This window comes from Hippocampus guttulatus, chromosome 22, assembly GCF_054856545.1.
Source record: "Hippocampus guttulatus isolate MCC_2025c chromosome 22, RoL_Hgut_1.0, whole genome shotgun sequence".
In the NCBI taxonomy this organism is placed as follows: domain Eukaryota; kingdom Metazoa; phylum Chordata; class Actinopteri; order Syngnathiformes; family Syngnathidae; genus Hippocampus; species Hippocampus guttulatus.
This window is the reverse complement of record NC_141282.1, coordinates 3,190,341-3,214,414: the sequence shown is the minus strand read 5'-3', so window position 1 is coordinate 3,214,414 and position 24,074 is coordinate 3,190,341. Positions and strand designations below refer to the sequence as shown.

General features: G+C 43.7%; 3 protein-coding genes and 1 pseudogene across 5 annotated transcripts; 2 read left to right on the top strand and 2 right to left on the bottom strand.

Moving 5' to 3' along the window:
* Positions 1-5,479: 5,479 nt before the first annotated feature.
* LOC147186063 (protein BTG3-like) lies at positions 5,480-7,099 on the bottom strand (annotated as a pseudogene).
* A 738-nt stretch (positions 7,100-7,837) lies between these two features.
* Positions 7,838-13,221, bottom strand: msrb3 (methionine sulfoxide reductase B3). Of its 3 annotated transcripts, XM_086103333.1 has the most exons (8): positions 13,072-13,096; positions 12,207-12,321; positions 11,255-11,408; positions 9,959-10,067; positions 9,290-9,367; positions 9,086-9,114; positions 8,891-8,988; positions 7,838-8,454 (listed from the first exon to the last, which is right to left on the bottom strand). In XM_086103333.1, the coding sequence occupies exons 3-8, from the start codon at positions 11,328-11,330 to the stop codon at positions 8,278-8,280; spliced, it is 567 nt and encodes a 188-aa protein (XP_085959459.1). In that variant the 5' UTR covers positions 11,331-11,408; positions 12,207-12,321; positions 13,072-13,096; the 3' UTR covers positions 7,838-8,277. The 3 variants fall into 3 exon arrangements, with proteins under 3 accessions (XP_085959459.1, XP_085959460.1, XP_085959458.1); XM_086103334.1 differs by lacking the exon at positions 12,207-12,321 and having other exon boundaries at positions 13,072-13,221; XM_086103332.1 differs by lacking the exon at positions 11,255-11,408 and having other exon boundaries at positions 13,072-13,215.
* Positions 8,300-15,894, top strand: tmbim4 (transmembrane BAX inhibitor motif containing 4). Its single transcript, XM_086103331.1, has 8 exons — positions 8,300-8,433; positions 13,630-13,751; positions 14,060-14,168; positions 14,253-14,358; positions 14,427-14,460; positions 14,623-14,740; positions 14,817-14,862; positions 15,062-15,894. Exons 2-8 carry the CDS (start codon positions 13,661-13,663, stop codon positions 15,266-15,268), a joined length of 711 nt encoding a protein of 236 aa, XP_085959457.1. The 5' UTR covers positions 8,300-8,433; positions 13,630-13,660; the 3' UTR covers positions 15,269-15,894.
* Positions 15,895-16,627: 733 nt separating this feature from the next.
* On the top strand, positions 16,628-23,624 carry lemd3 (LEM domain containing 3). The gene is made up of 13 exons (XM_086103112.1): positions 16,628-17,850; positions 19,191-19,231; positions 19,358-19,427; positions 19,731-19,804; positions 19,920-19,999; positions 20,069-20,214; positions 20,338-20,439; positions 20,522-20,624; positions 20,741-20,919; positions 21,003-21,084; positions 21,147-21,252; positions 21,328-21,406; positions 22,020-23,624. The coding sequence occupies exons 1-13, from the start codon at positions 16,638-16,640 to the stop codon at positions 22,172-22,174; spliced, it is 2,430 nt and encodes an 809-aa protein (XP_085959238.1). The 5' UTR covers positions 16,628-16,637; the 3' UTR covers positions 22,175-23,624.
* The last annotated feature ends 450 nt before the right edge of the window (positions 23,625-24,074 follow it).

The following is a 24,074-nucleotide window of genomic DNA, read 5'->3' as shown; positions in this document are numbered from 1 at the left end:
ACGATTTCATTTGTGCGTCGTGACGTCATCCATTCAGGAAGTAGTGCCTCTTGTCGCCTTTTGTCCACCAGGGGGCAATATAACAGACACGGAGTGCATTTTTGAAAAAGTTTTAAAACCAAACTGTAATATTTCTGCGGATGATGGGGAATATATGTATATGTAGTATTTTTATTTTGTCTGTCCACATGAGTTTGTGTTCAGATATATAAATATTGATAACCAAGCGCAATGGCCACGCTAGTTGTGTTAGTCCGTCTGGTGTTTTGCGTCAAATTTAACTAGGAATGACAATAAACAACTTAAATGAAAACTTGGATATAAATAATAACCTTGAAAAATTATCTAGCTATCTATATATCTATCCATATATAGATATATATATTGTTTTCTTTTTCAGACGGAAGTTTCAGAAAAGAGGAATGTGAATTTTAGGCATTGCTTTACCAGATTGTGAATTTGGTTCCATTTTCCTTTTTTTTTTTTTTTTTTTTTTTTTTTGTTCTGCTCAGTTTCTATTTCATGGCGAAGACCGAACAGAAGTACTTTTTGAATTGTATTTCAACGGAAACTGATCTTATGTTTACGAACGGACCAACTGAGTCAGGTCGAAAAAATACAATTTCACCAAGCAAACGCAAGGTGTCCACTCATGTGTAAAAGGCCGCGGCCCACTTTGAAGCTCTCCGCCGTGGCCGCGCAGGCAGATCAATTACTCAAGAACAACAGAAACAAAGAATAAAGTGTCTTATGTGCTCGACCTTTCCCACGATCCCACCGTCTCCTCTAAATGCTTTTACAGCCCCGCCGGTGCGAGTCAAAAGTAGTGAAACGTTCAACCAGAGTGAGCGTAACGTAGCCGCGACGCTCTCAAAATATTTGTTGTTGCAACTACTCGCTCCCATGCAAACAATGGCTCCACAGAGAGCGCATGGTTAATATGTAGGGAGTATTCATTCATAAAAACACCCCCCCACCCCCCCCCTAAAAAAGAAGGGGGTCTCTGTGCAAAGACCGCCCCCGCAGACCGAGTGGCGTCGGCATCAAACCAATACAATCAATGGGCCGCGCAGCTCCTTCGGCAACTTTCAGGGTGGTTTTGCGACACACATGTGCAGCCTGACCCCTTGTTGAAGCGCAATTAAACGAGAACGTAAATATGTTATTGCGCTTCGCGAGCCCCCATGTCATCTCAGACTTTCCACCTTTCCAGCCTGGAATGCCTGCCTGAGCTAAATAAATACATCCGAAACAGTCTGAGTGATGTGACGCTCGCCCGGCCAACCCAGTCAAGCGTCTGCTGTGAGAGTCTGTCTGTTTTTGTTTTGTTTTTTTCGTGTTGTACACGGTGGTGGGAAGGAAGCAAGTAAAAATACTGTAGTCCGGTCGATTTTTTTCGTGTGTCTGAAGGCTTCTTACTTTTACTCTCTACATTTGAAAACAAATAAAAGTGCCTTGTATCAATGCATCTCAAATCGTCTTTCCCCACTGAAATGAATGGAAATGCCATTAATCTGTTCCAGATGCACAAAAATAATTTTTTTAAAAACTGTAACATGTTTTTAAGCGCTTTACAGGAACATACTTTATAAAAACATACAGCAATAACATACTAGATGGGATGTAAAGAATTAATTTGTGCAGGGGGGATGAAATACTCAGTATTTACAGTAATCACTTGATATAACAAATTTAAACTCTCAACAAATACTTTTTTTTTTTTTTCATGCGACTAATTTTTTTTCCTCCGGAAAAGTGCAATTCTTTTTCTTGCGACTCTCCCAAATTTTCCCCTTTGGTAACGTTGTGAACAGAACTTTGCATTCAAATCTAAGGGTCCTTTCGCTTCATTTCCTGGCAACATGTCACAGCTGTCATCAACACATGGCATGTGTGTGTGTGCGTCGCGCATGTTTTTGTGTGTACGCATGCCGGTCGCGGTTTCAGTGTTTTCCTGCATATTGTTGGCGACGAGGAAATAGTGGCCAGCTTTACCCTTTAATTTCGTTACAGTGCGTCCGAGGGCAACTTAAGCATGATGGACAGCGTGGTTTTCGGCGCGGACTTTTTTTTTTGTGTCGGCTGCTAATAGTAACTGTGACTTCAACATCCACATTCTTGGCCGCGCTTTTTTGGCAAGGCAAGAAAAGGACCTATTCACAGCACGGGACCAGATGAGAGTTTGACCGCCGCGCCACCCAAAGTCCATTTTAACAGTCTCCCCTCCAGACGTGTCCCTCCCGGGCTCTCTCAAAGCAGCGGCACATATGTCATGCATTTACAGCGCACAGTGCTGAGAGGCCATCTGCCAAACACTTAGGATTGTTTAAGAATTCCTATTTTCTATCTGCTCTCGGATTACAAGCGTTTTCGGAAAAGATTGCTGCGGGGGGGGGGCGGGGGGGTCATTGCCCCCCCCCTCCGTTTGTGTCTTTTCAAGTCCATTAAATGCAGCAGAAGGTTTCTTCAGCTCCTGCTTTTGCGCTTTCAAGGACAACATCCTGGCGACGTCTTCCCCACTGTCAGGGGAAGGAATGAGAACATTAAATATAGACGGCGGGAGATAAAGTAAGCCATCCAGATGTCAGGCGGTCGGTCCGATAGGGTGTGTGTTGCATGTGGGATTAACCCCAGAATAGCATATGGAGAGTGGAGTACAATTGCATATACAGCGCGTCAAAAATCACATAGACATCATACATTAGAGGGTAGAGCGGCACTGGCGGAGGTACGTGCATAGTGGCCTTTTTCCCTGTTTGTATTACCAATGTGTTGGGTGAAGTTTGGTGTATTTTATTTCATGAAAGCCTGACTGTGGATGTTAGGATAAACGATGACTTCTCAGTGAGATCTCGTGTTACCGTAGCCAATCCCAGTTTACATTTTCCACCCACGTTTACCTGTAAAGCAGAGTAATAGCCCTTTCAATCCGTAGTTCCCCTCCTGACCACTAGGTGGAGCCGATTTTAATCTCAGCTGTTTTTCCCCGCCCATAGCGCCTCGTTCAATTTTGTTGAAATAATTTTACTGGTAAGCGAGGATCCTAATAACTGTTTTAGAGGTAAATCGATGTTCAACCCAAGTGTTGGAATTGAATAATTCATCCTTTTTAATCTGTTAAACCATCAGCGATTTTTAAAGTGCGTCATTTAGCATTCAAACTGAAAACTAATGCGTGGAAACAAACGAAACACAGGCCTGCAGACAGATCGTACTCTCACTTTGGAAATGCTGCGAACAAACTCCGCAGTCATTCCTGGCCTTCCACCGTCCCAACTATTTCCTCCGCGTACATGGCGGCGCACTGAGTGTGTTACATTCCACAAAACACAGGATCCATGAAGATTAGGGACACTGGAATGTGTGTGTGTGTGGGGGGGGGGGGCAATAAAAAACAAACCTGAGGAGGAAGCTTTGAGGATTTAGAGGCCTGTCCTGTCAGACAAGCGGTGATCTGCTCCAACAAGCCTGGGAAGTTTTTCCAAGGACATGAAAATGGGGGAGCGCCTTTCAAACAGTCCTGCTGCTGGCCCACTCAATTCATTCTTACGTCAAGGAGTAACTCATTTTCAATATATTTATTTTGGCATTACTGATTATTACAAAATATTTTATTTAAATTTTATTTTTTTTGCACTGAACAAATATCACATGTATTTTTAAAAAAAACTACAACTGATACCGAAACTAAATTGAAGCAGTTTAGAAAAATATATAAATAAAAACCTGCCTTAAAAGGGCAGTAAAACGAACCGAATTTGTTTTTGTGGGCAATGTTGATGAACTCTGATGGATTTGTGGAATCCGGCCATCATACACCCACAGAGGTCAGAGGTCAGAGTGCAACGTTGATGTGTGCCTCAGAAGGTATCTCTCAGCCTACCTGAGGACCTTTGAACACCAAGATTCCCTTTGCCAAAGTTCAAATATTGGAAATTAATATCGACTTTTTTCATTTTTACACATTTACAAACAAACAAAAACACTTGGAAATAATTATTTTCCTCAACAATTACATTTTCACGCCTCTTATCAGGAGCTATTTCAAGCTCGTCTCACTTTCTCGAAAGGAAACAACGCCCTCTGCTGGTCATGGAGCGCGTACTTCTTAACTTCACAGAAATTGGCAGTTTTGCTTTGTTTTTTTTTTTGTTTTGTTTTATTTCACTAAAAATGACAAATCGGAAACACGCAAATTCATGCCTGTGGTGTTCTTTCTAGTAGGACTTCAATGTAGTCTGTTTAGGTGCCTGTTTTGTTCACATGTTCCAGGCCCGTCTGAGCGGGCGGATGTTTAAATTTTCCCTAATCCGCATTTAAAGTGTGCAGGCCATTGGGATGACATCAACCTCGCACCCCCCACCCCCATTCCAACACATGCAGACCCTCCATGATGCTATTAATAGACCTGCGAGGGCTCTCAATGACTGCACCCACGCCGAAGAACCCCAAAGTGACTTTTTTATCTACACACCTTTTGGGGCGAGATTACTATTGATTTATTTTGAGCGCTACCCTCTACTTGTATCCATGAACGTCATTTTGGTGCGAAATTGTGAATACAAGAGCAACACTAACCACTGCAAAAAAAAAAAAAAAACTAAAATCCAAAAACCAGAGTACTATTCCGTTGCGTCGTTTGGAAAATACGTCTTACGTAAGATGTTTTGCGGAAAATAGGCCCCTCTTTAATGATTTACGTGTTTGGATTTCTCCACAGAGAAGTTGGCAAATGTCTCCAATCGGGTACGAGCAATTCAGCTTATTTCCTCAAACCACTCGGAATCCACGGTAGCTGTAAACCTGAAAAAAAAAAAAGGCCTCCGCATGCTTTTCCTCGACGGCCAAGTGTTTTTCCAAAGGGAGAAACATTTCCAACAAGGCCCGAGACATTCCTGCCACGCTTTGCGTCAAACACGAGCTCGGTGTGTCGTAAATCAACATTGAGCGAAGAGCTCTTAAAGCTTCTCACACTGACTTGTTCACAAGAATCTGGGGATTTGACGTCTGAAAGTCATAACCTTGCGTGAAGTCGGATTTGTCTTTTATCATACATTTATATGAGTCATAACAGCCCCCCTTCGGGGGGCAGGGAGTGGGGGCTCATAACTGCCATGTGGCCAGCCATGAAAATGAGTTTGACACCCCCGCTAAAACCTTTGCGCTGGAAAAATACATGATGCAGACAACTTGACCCTCATGCTGTTTGCAAGCCTCTAAAAACTACATTTTGTCATTCAACCGGAATTTACATTTTCCAATTTTAACCTTCTGAGGGGCTGCGGTTACTACAGTGGACAGCTTATCATGTTCTCGGGTTACAGGTTAGCATGAAAAGGTTGAAACCGTTTTAAAACAACATGCCTGTGACGTGCTTTTGTGAAGTCGGTTCAGGACGATCGTTCTATTGACTCTTAAAAATAATAATAAATCAATTTGTTACATAAATACAAAATAGACTTGGCGTGGGGGGGGGGGTTCATTTCATTTTTATTTTTCTTACTGAAGCAGTCAGACAATGCTTGAAAATATTAAAAGCGTGGGATTTTTCCTTGGTACCGCGACAGACCAAGCGGGAGCGAGTAGGTTCGGGAAAGCCGGAGATACCAGGCGGGAGCAAGAGGATTCAACTAAAAAGAAAAAAAAAACAAATGATTGTGACTCAACAATTCAATTTATCTGAGGAAGAACACGAGTTGGAGTCGGACATTTCGCTATCCGGAGTGCTTGACAGCTTCTGGGCCAAGTATTCCTCATACATGGCAGTCACAGTCGCGACTGAGAACGGAGGATTTTCCTCACCAATCCTACAAACGAACATATAAGAAACATGAAGAGATTTAACACGACGAAATCAAATATTTTGCCATTTTTCCTCTCGATGTCGGACAGAGACCCTAAGGTGACTTGGAAGAGAAAAAAAACTTTGGCGTTCCCTGCATCGATTGCGAGATAACGCCAAGTTATTATTATTTTTGGCTGCCGCTGCTCAACCCGTATTGTTTTGTGTTTTTTGTTATTGTAAAGTGTCCTTGGGTGTCTTGAAAGGCGCTTATAAATAAAATGTATTATTATTATTATTATTATTTTGTTTTTTTGCAAGCGTAACCTTTGTTGTTGTTGTTTATGTACTTCCGGGTCAACTTCCGTGTACGTGAAAGGGACAAAGACAAAACATTTTCACCCATGGGTGAGTTTAATTCAATTTGACTTGGCTTGAAGTACAAAAACATAAAATCTGTTATTGATCTTAAGCACGGTTTCCAAATAAGCGAAAAGACATCTGAAGCGTATTGTCTCTCAAACAGCCGCGCGTCAAAGGCTGCGCTCGCTCAACTGACTCGCAAGTGCATAAACGCGCATTTAAAAAAATTATAAACGTAACTCTTAGCCTTTAAAAAACACAACAGGAAGTCAAGAAAACGTATGGTAGTAGCAATTATAATTTTGTCAGGTATTATACAATAAATAGAAAAAACGGACAGGCACCTGCAATTAATTTCTGTTGGCTCTCGGAGTACGTTTTTTGCACTTACAACATCTGACCAACAGGTGGCAGTGCAGACGATGACACACGAAGTACTGCGATGCAACTTTGACCTCAACAGGCATTCAAAGTGCTGTCGTGACTTTTTTAGCTTGTCCTACAAAGGGCCACCCTCACCTGCAGAAAGCCTCGCCGGGGTTTATCCACAGTGTGAAATCAAGGGGCAGTCGCAGGTCACAGAACCTCAGTCCGCTCTCATGACAAGCCCGAAGTAGTTCTGGGTCATTGCTATAGTACTGGTTTACTCGTATGCACCTACGGGAGACGTGAACCTCAGTTGATAATTTGGAGTCATTTCTTGGGCTGTTATTGCAGCGCGGTACCTGTACGCTTCCCCCTTACTGGGGTTTTCTGGATACCAGTGACCCTCAAATTTCTTCCGCAAGGCAAACCTCAGTCTCTGGATGAAGAGTTCGGTTTTTTGGAATGCCACCTCTTTCGACACAAGCGTCTTCATTAATGGAAACACAGCATCGGTTATTTCTTGCTCCATATTTTGAAATGGCTCCAATGGGGTGGGAGTTGAAAAAATGCATCCATTTTGTCATTTTTTTTCTCCCTCCCCCTGTACCAAATTATGAGAAATAGAAATGTGACCGTCTAGAACTATGTGGAAGAGTTACAAGTGAAAAGTTGGCCTTTATGATGCCAGGAATGCATCATAGAGACCAACTATGCAACATAAAAGGTAGGTCTGCAGATTTTTGTCGTTTCATAAAATACAAACCACTAGATCCTTATCCTCGGGCTTCCTTTTCATATCCTTTTGTCTAAAACTTTACGTCTTGTCCCACCACAGGTTTTATAAAAGTACATTTTTTGGTATTTCTGTCAGAACTGCATTTTGGTCAATCTTTCGTAGTTACATTTAGTTGTTTTCGATGTCTTCCTGGTCACTCAACAAAACAACTGCATCCTTGGCTGATGTACATATACAGTAGCATGTCCTTTTGACCTTTGACCCATACCTTAATGATGTTAGTTCTCATTTAACAAGGCATTCAGGAACCTTGTCATTTATCAACATTTTTAAGTAGCTGTTGTCAATTTTGGTTTAAAATAAGCAGCTTTTTCAGGGTTTCATTAGTAGTACATTCAGTAGTACATTCCACAATACAGTGGAACATACTAATGACTACAATTCCATCTATTCCAAATATATTTGCTTAAGTTATGAGTTTAAATGTAAGTTAAAAAAAATAATAAAATAATGTAAGTAAAAACAACTGTCACGGCAACCACAAATGAAAGTTACTGATTTTTTTTTAAAAAAAAGAAGAGAATCAGGCATATTATTTTGTAGTTTTATTCATCAATTGAATGCGGCACTTCAAGCTGTGCAAAAAAATAATTCTAATAATAAATCCCTTTTTGAATAAAATACAAAATAGAGTCCACATCAAACACAATCCAAATGCTCTGCCTCTGCCTGAGACCCTTAATCGCACCTTAAAAGTGTCAAATATCATCAAAGGTACACGCAAAATAGACTAGTATATTCAAAATAAACACGTGTGTGTTTCCATGAAAGAGGACATCATCCATCTGTGAGTACATTTGCTATTGGTGAACATGAGTGTCATAGTTTTGGTCAGTCTTATTTGAATGTGAAAAGATTTTGTGTGCCTTGCTTTTACCAATATAGCTCAAAATTGTGAATAGATTTAACTATAATAAATTGATGGAACCGTTGACTCAAACACACACTAGATAGGAGCTTTGCTGGGTTCTTATAGTTCCGTCCTTTCCTCAGATATCGAGGACTCTGCGGCGGCCCCTGTGGAGGCGGACCCAGAGGCCCCATCCGCATCTTTGGGTTGGAAAGACAGCGAGGCCGAGTTGATGCAGTAACGTTTTCCGCTGGGCTTTGGACCGTCATCAAACAGGTGTCCAAGATGGGCCCCGCACTGCATTCACATGAAGCCAAAAGCCAGACAATAAAAAATGCGCTTTAAGATGAGTTTTTAAAATGGACAGTGAGGGGGGCATACCTAGCGTTTCACAGCAGGTAATTCCAAAGGGGGGGACCGACAATGGAGAAAATTTTAACTTTGTAACCCAGGAGCAGCAAATGCAATGAAAACAACTGGGGCCCCCAAATTGAACCTTGTGGAACACCATAACTCTTAAAATAGCTGGTTAAAAATAACCCAAATGACAATCCTGGGTTATTTAAACAAATTACTCGATAACTATTTTAATCGAGTGATTCATTGATTTGAGATTGATCCCAAAAATATCCCTGAAGGGATACTTTTCTGTACACAGCGATTGCATCACTATAGGAACATAGTCGCAAAAATCTTGGCGTCTTTTAGATATTATACAGTGTCGTTAGTGTACCTGGCCACAGGTGGTCTCCACTCTGTGCATCCCATAGGAGAAATCATCTGACACATCGATGGACTCCTGTTTCAAAAGGTCAAAAAAGGAAGGCCAACCTGCACGTGTCATGAATGGGGAAAGTCATGTTGCGGCTCTCCACACGTGAATTTATGATCGCAAAGCTATTGAGGAATCTATTCAGGTTGCTCTTACCTGACCCCGAGTCAAATTTGGTTTTTGAACTGGAAAAAAAAAAAAAAATCTGTGTTAATGATAAAAACACTGTCTCCTTCTAGCTTCAGCTAACCTACACAGAGGTAAAGTCTGAATTCCAGTTTTTCAGAAAAAGTAAAAACACCCTAAATATAACACATATTATGCATCGACGTTAAGCCACGCATGCAGAAAAGACCTCACCTGAACAATGGTGCACCGCAGACTACACACATGTAGGTTCCCTCTTCCTTATGGTACGTAAACTCTCCAGTGAAGGCACTGTGCAGATAAGGAAGAAAGGCAGAGGTGGAAAAAGTACTCACGCTCTGGACTGAAGTTGAGATACAGATACTTGTGCGAAAAAAAAAAAATTAATAATCCAAAAATATAACAGTATACCGGTGCCGGTTCCTGTACTGCAAGTCAGAAATTGCACCGATACAGCAACACCGATACTAGGTTGACATATAAAATCTGGACAGGTGGAGTTGAAGGCATGTCAGTCATGTAAATACTTTAAAGGTAAACACGGACGAAATTTTAATCCCAGTTGCAAGATGGTGGCATGACCAAGAATTGCCACGTGGTATTAGCGAGTCGTCCTTAAATAGAAGTATCATTGAGTACAAAAGTTGGGAAGAAAAATTCTTTGTCAATTAAAAATGAAACCTGTTTTGATCATTTGGAACAAGGGAAAAAAATGTTAGATGTCATTTCTTGTTGTTGTTCAAGGGCTATCTTGCGCTAGATTTTATGCTAACAAAATATAGTTCCATGCTAACATTGTGAACTGAGGAACAAATAAAATTAGTTCCCGGCGGAACAAAAAGACACCCTATTTGTGTCTGGCAAGTGGTTCAAGGCCCAGACCTCTCTGTTCCTCGTTCCTGGGTCACATGATACTGCATGGGTGTGAGACGTTTCTTCATCTCCTCCTGAGAGAAGGTCACCGGCCATGTTTTCTTGGATCGAGCAGCTCCTACGGGAAAGATTGATGATATTAAACTCAGTTGCAGTCAGCAATTAAAGCAGTGCGATTATTCTTTTCATTGAAACTTGCGACAATAAGGATTTTTCTTCTCCTCGGGATATGATCCAAAGCAAATCCCTTGAAAATTAGGTGTATAATTAGTCAAAGTCAAACCCATCTAGTGCGTGCAAGCTGCAAGGAAGCCAAGCAGTGAACCATTTGGTTTGTATTGTTAGCGCCCAGATGCTACGCGTGTGACAACGAACAACACAAACAGCCATGAAACTAAAGTGTTAGCATACATCTGTGTTAATTGATAATATGCTGCAACCTTTTTTTTTCCCAGTCCATTATCGACTTGCTCTTGCACTAATTGTCATAACTGTGACAACCCCAGATGTTTTTGTCGCTGTTTTAAGGCTAGCATCTGCGCTAATAATAATGTTTCTGCGCTGTGAGCAGCTAATGATTGATTCATCTTTTTTTTTAACTTTCAATATTCTTAATTTCTGTTTTCACTTCGGTGTTGAATAGAACAATAATGCAGGGAAATCATGTGGAGCTGAAGGACCCCCCCCCCCCCCCCCCAATTGTGTTTTTCTTCTATGGCCCACAAACTAGTTGAGTGACTCAACAGCGCCTCTGCTGACTGCAGCCAAGCAGCGCACTCCCATTTGGCCTCTATTGTTTTAAGATGCCACGAGAAGCTCAGCACCAGGAGTTAAGCTGCCCCCCCCCCCTCCTTAAAACAAAGAAACATCAATAACTTGCAATGTAGTGTTCAATTTAAGTAATGGTACCAAATGCAAAAAAGTTTGCTTGTCGCTGTTTCTATGTCCATTCTTCCCAGTTTTCAACCTGTGCTTCCACTTTAAGACTCAAACACAAGCAAGTAATCAGCGCTACGTGGAAGATTTGGGAACCTCACTGGGACTTTTCTTTTTTTTTTTTGTTCCTAAAAATTGAGGTCCAACACCTTTGATCAGATCTGCATGGAAACTTTCAAGTGTCAGCGCGATTGTTTTGCCCAGGGAGGTTGGATGGAAATTAAGAAAACCAGTGAAAGCAGCGCATCAGTGTGAACACAGACACACACGGACGAGGACTGTTAGAACATGCTGACACGCCAGCCAAAAGTTAAAGGCTAAAGAGAGAGGCAAGAGCACAGCAGGCACACGGCACCCAAGTCAGTGGACCTGAGGGAAGACTGCAGGACCTCAGAGTCACAGGCTGACTCTTGCTTATTAGATGGAGAAGATTGAAGCCCGACATGGCTGCTGAAGAGAGACACTCCAACCACCACTAGAATCAAAACACCCTCCTCAGCAGGGCTTTACAACAAGGCCTGGGCTGGATGAAGAGGAGCAGACACAAGGAGAGATAACAACACGTAAGAGGTCACGATAACGGACGGGGGGGGGGCGTTATTTGGGATTCCCAGGTCATGCGAGACATGGAAAGCAATGGTTACGACTCGGAACTGACACCTAGAAAGGAAGCAAAATGTTAGCGGATGATGGCTTGATGCCCAAGATTTAATAGAAGCGACATGGATGTCAAGATGACAAATCAGATGTATTTAGGTCACAAACCAACCCTCTGCTTGACTCCCTTTCTAACTACAAAGCAGCCTTTTTGTTAGGCCGGGGCACAAAATGGCCGCAGACGAACATGAAAAGTCCAACAAGAACCACGAGAGCGATACCGAGCTAGAAATACAATGAGACTGCTTATGCGTGAATAAAGTCACCGAATCGAGTGATTGACTGCCACGTTAGCTTCTCATGCTAGCTGCTAACTTACTACAGGCAACAGGTTAGCTGCTATATGCTTGTCACTTCAAGAGGTAGTCTTTTATGTATAATAGCGTAATAGTTGTTTGTCATGAAGTGTTTGAAGAGTTTTTAAAGTCATCACATTAAGTGCGCTTGTATGACAAAAATGTTGAAACGCTACGTAAACATTTCCGTACAGGAAATAAAGTTATTAGGATGGTGACAGTTGAGCGGGAAATTTCATGTGGGTGGTTGATTCGCTCTTGAGAGTGTAAATTGGTGGATGGGTGGAAAATGTTTTGAAAAAAGACTAGCAAAAAGAAATCGGACCAGTTATCGTAATTCTACTAAAGCTAAAAAAAAATCACTCTACCTAGCAGAATGGCGGACGCTGCAGGGCGACAGACTGAGCCGCTGCCTTGCCCAGCGAGACGGTGCAAGGACAGGAAGAGCCCACGTCTGAGCAGGGCGGCCATGAGATTGTCACACTATAGAGAGACAGAGAGTAGGCTGAATTATTTGTCCAAACATTGGGATGACAATTTGTGCTGTTTGGGAGATTTTGAATTTAGAACATTTGCAGGACAGTCGTGTTTCAAATAAAAGTGGTCTTTGGTGTCTGTCAATCCGACAGATACAATGTCGTTATGAGTAACGCATTACGCATGCATGGCTGTTCGGATTTTTTTATTTTTTATTTTAAACAAATATCTTGTGTGAAAAAAAAGTAGAGCTGCAAGCAACGTATACTGCGCATAGGGGGTTTCCAACCAGAGGCAGGGACGACTTGAATATTAATAGTTCAGCGGACACTAAATGAAGGCAGGGGTGTAGCATTACAAGTACACTATCTGAGGCATTGTTGCTTTTCATGGAAATTAAACTTTTAGTGGTACAATTACACAAGCTGCTGGAGTGATCGAGAAGGCGCCATGTTGAAACGCAGAGACTTTTGTGTGCATCAGTTCAACTCCTCTCGTGGCCCATCATCCACCACTATAATAATAATTTGGCTCCTGTCAAACGAGCAAACATCGAATCGCATTTAGGTTGTCGTGGCGACAAAAGGAATCGCTCGACTCTGTGTTTATGACATTGTTATTGACGTACCTGCAGCCCCCGCTTGCAGCCTGAAATGCAAGTCATCGTTTTGAAGGGCAGTATTGATAAACAATCGCATTCGGAACTGTTACATAAACATCAGCTTTACGAAATAAATGCAAAATACGGAGACATACCAGTGGGGAGGAAGAGCAGGAGCGCGACGTAAAGAAAAAAGCGGTGGCGACCACCAAGTGACAGGCTGCGGGTGACTGTCTGAAACATGAGCCCGCGGATTGGACATGCACAAGCGGACAAGCTTGGTAACACGTCCCGCGACACTTCCAGCTATGCAACAGCGCAGCTACGATTGCAGGACGTGTCCATTTATGGTCCCGACAAGTCTTGTTTTTGTACAGAAACTTTATTTACAAATGAAGCTGTGCAAAATAAGTGTCAAAATGTACAGTACATCAAGATTTGGCTTTGCTGTATTTCTCTATGAAATCAGTACTTGTCTATTTACAAGCCAATTGTGGAAAACAAGAATAGACATTTAAGTGGAATAAGTACACGAAAGATAGAAACTGGTGTATCCACGAGTAAAAAAAATTGAAAATCTATCAAGCAGCCGTCGTCATACATTTTCAATAAAGGTTTGCTGAAAAAAAGTTGTATTTACAATGTTCGGTGACGTCATCGCCCCGCGTCCTAATCCCACGTCAATTTTCGGTTTATAATCAGCTGTTTTTCAGGACCAACGACGACACCGAGAGCGTTTTCAAGATGAGCAGTGAAAAATACCCGAGGTCTTCGATTGAAGATGACTTCAACTATGGCACAAATGTTGCTACAGCCAGTGTCCAGATACGAATGGGTACGTGAAGTAGCTGCTTTGACGTATCTCGAAAACCTAGCCGCTAGCTAGCGTACGGGTCTGCGGGATTTCTCCATTTTGTTTACAGTGTTCCCGTGAATGTATTGATGTAAAACAACCAAATTGTTTGCTGGGTAGTCCTCCGTGTATATTCGTTTATTGTCAATTCAATGCCTGTATTCGATTTGCTCGCGCAGTCTTGCCATTCTGGTTTTGTGGGTGGGACCTTAATTGCACGTTGAAAACAAAACTTATCGCTTTAAAACGATAAGATTGTTTTCCTAATTCTAACTTTTTTTTTTTTTCAGATTTCCTCCGGAAGGTGTACACCCTCCTGAGTTTGCAGATCATTCTAACGACGGGAACGTCTGCCCTTTTTATGTTCTGTCAGACCATCAAGGACTTTGTCCATGCCAGGTGAGAACATGACAACGTAGTTGGGTTTGAATACATTAGCCTTAAAAGTTGTGTGTACATCAATCAACATGTTTCCACGTGCAGCCCTGCTATTGTTTTGGGTTCCGCTCTGGGCTCTCTGGTCCTGCTTCTGGCCTTGGCCGTGTACAGACACAAGCATCCCGTCAACCTCTACCTGCTGCTTGTATTCGTAAGTGATGGGTACTGCTTTATCGGTTGACATCTGAGGGTTTTTAATGACTTGTGTATTGTTCACAGACTTTGCTTGAGGCGATCTCAGTGGCCACTGCTTGTAAGTACAACAGATGAATGACATTTCAATTCATTTCAATGAGGTAAATTGATATGAGTACAAGCTTGGTCACGGAACGAATTCAACTCGTTAGCCAAAGTACCGTTGAAGAGTATCTCTTTGTTAGACCACCGTGATAACGAAGCCACGCTCTTTGAACAGTGACCTTCTACGAATATTCCACCGTGCTCCAAGCCTTGTTCCTGACCTGTGCCGTGTTTGCCGGACTGACCGCCTACACCTTCCAGTCCAAGAGAGATTTCACCAAACTGGGAGCAGCGTAAGTTGGCTGAAAAAGGGACAAAACGCGCGTCGAGATTTACGGTCCCTGTTTAATGATTTGCTCTGTGTTGCAGCCTTTTTTCCGCCTTGTGGATCCTCTTGATTGCAGGCGTTATGAGAGTGAGTGGATCGATTTGACATGGCCTCAGTTTCATTTGTTCAGTTGACTGTGTCATTGATGCTCGGTGGAAATGGCGACTCTTCAGAGATTTCACAAAATTGCCACAAAGAGAGCCTTAACTGATTTATTTATTTTTTTTAGTCCACTTCGCTTTCTTGATAGAGCCTCACTGTCTATCCCTCTTGGTTTTCTTTGCAGGTGTTTTTCAACAGTGACAGCACAGAGCTGCTGTTCGCCGGGGCCGGGGCGCTCGTCTTCTGCGGTTTCATCATCTATGACACCCACCTGCTGATGAAGCAGCTCTCCCCTGAGGAACACATTTTGGCCTCAATCAATCTCTACCTGGACATCATCAACCTCTTCCTTCATATTTTGCGTATCCTGGACTCGATGAAAAAGCACTAAAAAGGCCGATGTCCATTTTAAAGTCTTGAATTGGATTAATTCCCACAACAGATTGTGTTTGGATATAACCTATTATAAATTGAAAATCTATTGTCAACAGATTTAAATACTGTTATTGGATGGAATGTCTTTATGTGTGCCTGTTTTGAATTGTATTTAATTGCTCAAGTGTATTTGAAAAAAATCGGTATTTGTGCAATATTTAACATGTGATGCTTGTGCGGGTTTGATCAGATTACATTGCTTACTATGAACAATGTTTTCTTAAGTCTGAATATGGGATACATTATGTGGGTTTAATGACAGTTTTTGTGTTTGGGCATTGTAACCTAATTTCTCACAGCGTGGGGCAAATAAAAGATTATCATAAATTTCAAACCAAACAAGCACTAAATTCTCACAATTTATGTTCCCATACCTGAATGTCCAATTTCAGAATACAGGGTGTACACACAAAAAGCACTTGTTTTCAGAATTAATCAGTTAAAATGATCCAGAATTAGCATTTTGAATAGCGGAAGTAAATCCACAGCAAAAGATGTAGAATAAAGCTTTGATGGAAGTGTATTTCACAATTCAATTTTGTAAAAAAGCACGATTTTCCATTAAAAATCTATTTGTATTAATTCCGAAAATCTATACGTCGTTACCTTTCTAAGATGGCGGCTACATTTGGGTTGTTGGTAGCGCGCTTCCATGTTTCAGTATTACTTATTTAATATGCATATTGGGTGTGAATACAGAAACATAAATTTGGGAAAGTGGACGTTTTATTTCGATTTTCTCAAACGTGTTGAATCCAGCGCGAGGAGCGTTAAAGTTAGTCACGTGTGCTCACGCAACCAATCCACTCCTCATCCGTCATCGTCAACAACCAATCAGCGTCGCGCTCTTCTTGTTAGAGCGTGATTGCACATTGGCTTTCATCTATAGAGATATTTGATGACAGTAGCTCCTCAAAAAAAAATTAAACGGAATAAAGAGAGAAGGTAGTTTATCCGTGTTGAAAGATTAGATTGAATAAGTACACAATGTAAACATCCTGCTCAAAAAAGTAACCTCAAATCTTCTGGAGACAAATTGGACCACTTCTGCAAATAAATACTCAAAATAACATACTTTGTAATTTGATTTTTTGGAAGTTATGTTATTAGTAGTGTACATTTATATAATTTCGCATTTGTCGGTTATCTTTCATCATAGATTAGTATATTAACACTAGAAAAAGCAATCAAAGACGGTCTTTAGTCCGCTTTGCGTGTTTTAACGTCTGCCAAAGTTTTGGGTCTAATCCAATTAGAACACAGCAGCCTGTCACTTTGCGCTACGTCACTTCCGCCCCAAAGTCCTTTGCCAGAGTTGGACCAAGATGGCGTCAACGCAGTTAACGGACGAGGAGCTTTACTCCGAATTGAAGCGCCTCGGTTTCACTCCGGGTCCGGTTACCGAACACACTCGGCCGGTGTATTTGAAGAAACTCAAGAAGCTTCGTGAGGAGCACCAGCGAGGAGTTCGACTCGCTAAAACCCGCAGCGGCGCGGCGGTCAACAGCAACTGTGGCGGCGGCGGCGGCGGCAACACGGCGGGAGCCAGGCCAGCCAGCCACAACGTCACGCACCTGAGCTCCAGCAGGACACCGGGCCGGAAGTCCACCGTCCTCGGCTTTAGCTCGGACGAGTCCGACGCCGAAGCTCCTCTGAGAAGGAAGGCTCTCAACCACAGCGACGGAGCGCCACGAAGGAGCCCCCCTGCGAAGATAAAGCTCGATAAAGAGAAAAGTCGACATGGCGCGGGGAGTCCACTGAACAGCAACAATTCTACGTTGGCTCCGGGGGGTAACAGACGAGTCTCCTCGGGCTGGGGATTCGGCGTTCGATCGAGTCACGAAGGGGATGGAAGGGATTACGACGAATCCGAAGACGAGTTGGAAAGGGGTGAAGAGAAGTCCTCGCGATCTTTAAATGGCAGCAGAGCGTCACACCTAAACGCAAGCAAGCTAGCCGGGAATTACTCCGACTCCGACGAAGAGGAGGCGGAGGAGGTCTGGGGCCTTGGTGGAGACCGACGGCGGGGTGGTCTGGAACCCAGACGGGGCCACGCGAAGGCGCCGAGCCCACCCGGGAGTCTAAACATGTTGAGCAGACGGAAGGCGGGGGAAGAGGGCGACGACGCGAAGAGAAGCGTAGAGAGGAAGACCATCTACGTGTCCCTTTTGGAGAACCACAGAGGAGAAACGGAGAAGAACAACCACGCCGACGGGGAGGACCCCAATCGCTTCAGCGTCGGGCTAAGACCGCGATTTTCCAACTACAACAGCCTAGCCAACATCTACAGAGCCAACCACTCCAACCACAGCACCCCCAACCACTCGTACAGCCAGCCCCCGAAGGAGAAGCTGCCAGCCGCACCGGACGATGAGCTTTTCCAGCAGTTCAAAAGGGACGAGGTGGCCACCTCGAGCGGTTTCAGTGCCCACTACCTGTCCATGTTTCTGCTCACGGCTGCCTGCCTCTTCTTCCTTGTGCTGGGCCTCATGTACCTCAGGATGAGGGGCACGGGGTCACCGGAGGCAGATGGAGTCAGTAAGTATCACCCAAATGTGATTCCTGCGCACCCGCAAATTTAAATTGAATGCAATTGATAGAACGCGAAGAAGAAACCACATCAAATCAGTACAAGTCAAACAGGAATGAAGGATTAGAATGTGCCTTACGTGCGTTCGGGTGCCAAAAGCGCAAACAAATTCCAGTTTCCCAAATCAACCTTTTGATTTATCTTTTGACCATGCGTTACATGCCTGTCAAAACAGGGATGTTACATGATGTAAATGCTTGGCACGGCAACGCAACACTGCTCGTCATTTACATTTCATCAGGTGTTCAAAAATATACGTGGTGGTAAATCAAATATGGATAACATGATCATATCGGGATTGGCTAATTAATTGAGGGTGGTCTTCTGACACTACGAGTACTCTCCTTGAGTGCTCATCGATACCAGGTACACCGATACTTTAGATACATCAAAGTAAAGTAAGAAATGATAAAGACAAACATTTTTGATGGGAATAAAAAATATGAGAAAAAAATTGCCACGTGTCTGTAACGGATCTGAAAATTCCACTTCACCATTTATTGCTTCTAGCAGTCACTTGAGTTATCAGTGATGCCCTGCACTTGCTCCTCCGTCTGCACAAGTGCCACAAAACAGCTCTTTGCAAATTAAAAATAAGAAAACAGAAATGGCAGAAACCCATCTTGAAGTTCTGTGGGGAGGGGGTGGGTGATAGCCGTTCGAATAAAAATGAAGCTGGTTGCATGCGCTGAAAGCAGCGGTGCAGGGGAGGTTTTATTATGGCTGACAGCGTGTCTGAGGTGGAGGGCGAGCAAAGTCATCTAATAGTTGAATCGGGCTCAACTTTTGGTGCAAAGCAGCATGACGTCATCCTGCTCGGCCTCTTCGCGGCGGCCGCTGGAGCGCAGGTTGACATGCGCCTTAATTACGGTCTCTCTAAAAATTGATGACAGCCTGTAAAGCTCAAGTGGAAACACTTTTCTGGACCTGCTTGTTTCAAAGGAGACATTCGATGCATGTCAAGGGATGTCAAGTCGTGTCAAGATGCAGTTTTGCAAACGACAAACGTTTGTCAAGAAGTGATAACTCGCACGGTCACGGCAGTCTTGGTTTTGGCCTTGCCGTCGCAAAAACAAAATGATCCGATTCAGCCAAGCGCCTTGGTGATGGGAAGTGGTTGATGTGGTGACGATTGGCATGTATAGACACTGACTCACTTATTCAATGGCTGTCTCGAACCGAACATGCTCTCTTGTTGCAGAAGCGGCACATTTGCCAAAACCGGTCGAGCTTGTGTCCTCACTTTCAGGCTTTTTTTTTAACTGCATCCTTTGGTCTTCTCTTGCAGTTAAGAGTCACCCTTTTGGCGGCGAGTTCGACGCCAAGCACGTAAGCTCACATGTCCCCTTTGTTGCTGTCCACTGTCCCGGTGTGCCTTGCAACATCTGTGAATAACACAGAAGAAAATCAAGATTCTTGTTTGTTGTTTAATGTGTGAATTACTCCCATTTGCAGGACAAGACCGTTAGGGACCTCATCTTGAAGCTTCTGCTCAACCTCCACGACCATCTGGCGCACATTGCCGGTTGGTATCGTCGTTTCGCTTTGAAAAGCTGCTTATAATTGGTCTCGATCTAGTTGAAGGGGGTGGCGTTCAAATTTCAACCCAATTGCCACCACGTGACCATTGTGAAATGCGCCTTGTGTGTGAGGACATCTGTCATGGCGTCCCGCAGGGGTCCGCGCTTTGACCGTTGCCATTCAATCTTGGACATGCGTCCTTTTGGTAGTATTATGATTTTAACAGCCAGGAATAGCTTAAATGCTATACATACTGAGATTCCAGTGGGTGTGAACCCCTAATTTTTTATTTATTTTTTGCTTGCAGGCAAACATGACTGTGGAGACCAGCAATATCCAAACAGAAGTCTGTCCATCGATGAGGCCGCTGCATATTTGACGGTAGAGTCATTCATGAATGTCCTGTTCCAATGTAACCACAATGATGTGTTCGAGGTCCGTCGTGAAATGCGGTCGTCACGCGGGCGAGCTTCATATTGTCTTGTCAAATCTCCAGGCTCAGAATGAGAAGTTTGAAGACTTAATCTACATGTCTCTCGAATGGATCATCCAGACAGGCCAGGATGTTGGGATAAGGTAACGGATGGTAATTTACGTTTTCTCGGCGGCGGCGGTTTAATTGGCGCTTGGCGTCGCGCTTTGCAGGCTGACCGGGAAGGTAGCCGACGAGCCCATGATTGACGCGTCAGAGGTCGCTCGGCTGGAGTCCACGCATCCGAGGATGGCCTTCACATGCCGCTTCCGCCGGGCTTTCCTCACCGTCATCAGCAGAGTCTCTCTCCTGGCAGCCGGTAGGACGTCCACTGATTTCTTCGGCGTCGCCATCCACATTCGCGTGGGGATGTCTTGACGCTTGAAGAGGAATTTGCCCCCTGGCGCACGTGGAAAACACGTCTTCTCATGTCTGTGCGCAGCGGTCGGCGGCGTGTGGGGTCTGGTGTGCTACGTCAAGTATCGCTGGAAGAGACAGGAGGAGGAAACCAGACAAATGTATCACATGGTGGAGAGGATTATCGGTAAGGGGCGCGTCACGTGCCGGAAACTTCGAAGAGAGGGCCAAATGATGAGCGCAACGGTGTTTTTTCCCCTGTTGCTCAGACGTCCTAAGAAGCCATAATGACGCCTGTCAAGAGAACCAAGATCTTCAGCCCTGCCTGCCCATCCCCCACGTCAGAGACTCCCTCGTTCAGCCTCAGGACCGGTCAGTGCAAAAATCATCTGTTCGTGGGTGATTTTTAAACCCAAACCATATACATGAAAAGAACAGGCACTATTATCGTTTGTCGGCTTCTAAAAATGCATTTGTTGGTCTCGCAGGAAGAAAATGCAGAGAATCTGGGAGCGCGCCGTGAAATTTCTGTCGGCCAACGAATCCAGGATTCGAACGGAGAGCCAGAAAATCGGGGGATCCGACTTCCTGGTCTGGCGGTGGATCCAGCCCTCGCTCAGTTGCGACAAGAGCTCCTCCGTTCCTTCCAAAGTTTGGCAGGGGAAAGGTACTGCACTCCAAAAAAAAAATGGCCGCCGCACCTACTCGCGATTCGACATTTTTCCAGCCCGACTTCTTTTCAATTCTCAGCGTTCCCTCTGGACCGACGGAATTCCCCGCCAAATAGCCTGACGCCGTGTCTGAAGATCAGGAACATGTTCGACCCGGTCATGTGAGTGCCTTGCTCGTTTCGGTTTCTTTCATACCCGCCGATAATAAATCATTTGTTTTCAGGGAGGTCGGGGAGAACTGGGATCTCGCCATCCAAGAGGCCATCCTGGAGAAGTGCAGCGACAACAACGGCATCGTCCACATCACAGTCGACAAGAACTCTCGAGAGGTATTTCCCCCCCCCCCCGCCGCCTGTCGACCCTCGGTGATTTCATCGCCACCCCTGCCCGCTCTTTGTCAACAGGGCTGCGTCTACGTGAAGTGCCTCTCGGCGGAGCACTCAGGGAAAGCCTTCAAGGCACTGCATGGCTCTTGGTTTGACGGTAGGTAACTAATTATGTTTCCGAATTTTTAACGAGAGAACATTTTTGGGGAGGGGAAATCACATTTTTCTTTTCGGGCCATATCACAAAGCCTGATAGAGGAAGTGGCAACAAACCAACCGAAATTACATCTGGGTGTGGTACTGTTTTCATATACTGGGCGCACTTTAGAAGAGACAATAGTGGCAGCAGTTGCGCTATGCATCCACTAGATGGAGCCACGCTAAAGCGAACACAAGAGATACAGCTTTCTTTACATAGAGCCGTCACAAAGGCTGCAGCTGTAACAAAGTCATGAGAAGTGGTCACAAACACTGACGTGAAAGTTGTAAATACAAATGGCATTACAAAACTAGATGAAAGACAAAAGGCACACGAACATCGCAGGCTCACATCCACAAGGGGCTAAAATATCCTTCGAAGTCTTGGTTGTCTCCTCCTTCCTTCGTTTAGTCAGGAGTTCATTCAAATAAACTGAAAAATAAAAATTCTTGCCTTCCCCTTGAAACAATGGCATAGCGTTCGTCCAATGATTAAAAAAATAAAATAAAATAATGAGCGGGCAGCTGCAGTCGCATCTCAGTGACGCGTTTGGTTTTCTTTACGGCAACAGGTAAGCTGGTGACGGTGAAATACCTGCGTTTGGACCGGTACCACCAGCGCTTCCCGCAGGCCCAGGCCTGCGTCTCACCCCTGAAGGCCTCCAACCTCCACGCAAACGCCGCCAACGCTACGGCCAGCTCGCACAACTTCTCAGGCTTTTCTTAAGATCGACTTTTTTCCCCCCTCTTTCGGTCCTTTCTAACAAGGATGACTTAACTTTTTGGGTTTTGTTTTATTTTTTTAACATTTCTATCTTATTCCCCCCCCCCCCCCCCCCCCCCCCCAGAGGCTTTTTCCAGTGTTGGGTTTTCTACAGCGTTCGTATCGAAACTCGCAGATGTAAACAAATTTCCCCTGGCTTGGTTTCAAACGCGCGCGCGAGGACTCCACAATCGTTGCGTCTCTTCCCGCTATCGCGCATGATACTGTATCGTGGCTGCTTGCATGCCTCGGCGCAACGCCTCCATGCCGGCGTCCCAAATACAGCGGGTGTTGATTTGCTCTCGTTATTTCCGGAGAACAGCGTTGTTCACGCGAGGAAGGCATGAGCAGACTTGAAGAGGGCATGCTGTAAATTCATGGGAATGACGGCACACGCACGATTAAATAATTGAATGCATTAAGAGCGAACCACAAGCCTCTGCCCCCGCCCCCCTCGCGTCGATATTGTTTGGTTTTGTTTTGATTTTTAAGATGATGCGGCCACTGTTTGTTCCTTTTCTTTCGTGTCGACATCCATCTTAACTAGCAGTGCTCCTGACATAACGGAATCAGGGAGTGTTGTCTTGTACATTTGCCCGAAGCTTTCTTCAGTTGTAATCCCAATATTATGTCATGATTTTGTGTTATTGTTTACCTCTTGTCAAATCTGGCTCTTTTTCGCTCATTCATAAAAGTTTTTGTTTGTTTTTTTGTAATACGTCCATCATCTCCCACCCCACCTTTTGAAATGAAATTATACCACCGTGACCTTTGGAGCACTCTAAATGTATTGATAGTTTGTAATTTGTAATATTCCGAGAGAGACCTAACTGCTTTTTTTTTGTTTATTTGTTAACAGCGCCTCTTGCCAACACTAAGATGCACCTGATTCATGTTTGTAAATGCAGTGAATTGAAAGTCGCATTCAGTATTTGCAGTGTATAGTTGTACGAACGATGCACATTGACAGATGTTCACAAACCTGGTGCAAAAACAGTTTGCAGCAGACATCCCGACCGTGCCTTAAATGTGTGCTTTGTTGTTGTTGCTGTTTTTTCCTGTTTGTTTTTAAGATGGGCACTGCATCGCTGTGGGGGGAATGTACTAGGTTTGAAAATTGTTGAAACCGGTTTAAAGGGGTTGAGGAAAGCCGGCCATAGATGTAGTTCTGTTTTTTCTTTGTTTTGACATCTGAGATTTGGTATTTTGTAGCAGTTATCTCTCATTTCTTAAACCAAATGCTCCTCTATTTATTATTTTTTTAAATCAGCCATGGTGATGTAATATTTAATGTCACTTGAACTGTTACATAATGTGTCATAGCTTCCCTCCCCCATTAAGGATTGACCTTACATCCGCTGCCAGACAATTTTCAGGATGTGTAAAACAAAATAAAGAACACTTTCCATTATAAGGTCATTGTTTTGGCTGATTTTTTAAATTGTACGCACAAATGGTGTTTGGTATTTTTAGATTTAATTTTGGGGGGGCATCCACATAAACATACAATCCAATCCAATAGTTTTGACAATATGACCGTTACTTAAAATACATATTTGAAAACTGCCATACTTTAAAAATGATCGAAAATAACCTTCAATATGTGACCAAAAGGGGTCAATGCTGTTCATAAAATGATTCCATTTCCAAAACGGAGGCAAGAAAAGGACACAACCATATTTGTTTTCTTCGGAAAAACCTAAAATGCACACGTTACTTGAACTATAACGCCTATATCTATTTTAAAAATCTGGAAATGTTTTAAAGATAAACAAATACCCGATGACGTGCATTGTTTTGCGTATGTGTATGATTTTCGTCACACACAAAAAATGAGCCAACGGCGTTGTCTTCGGTTCAATAT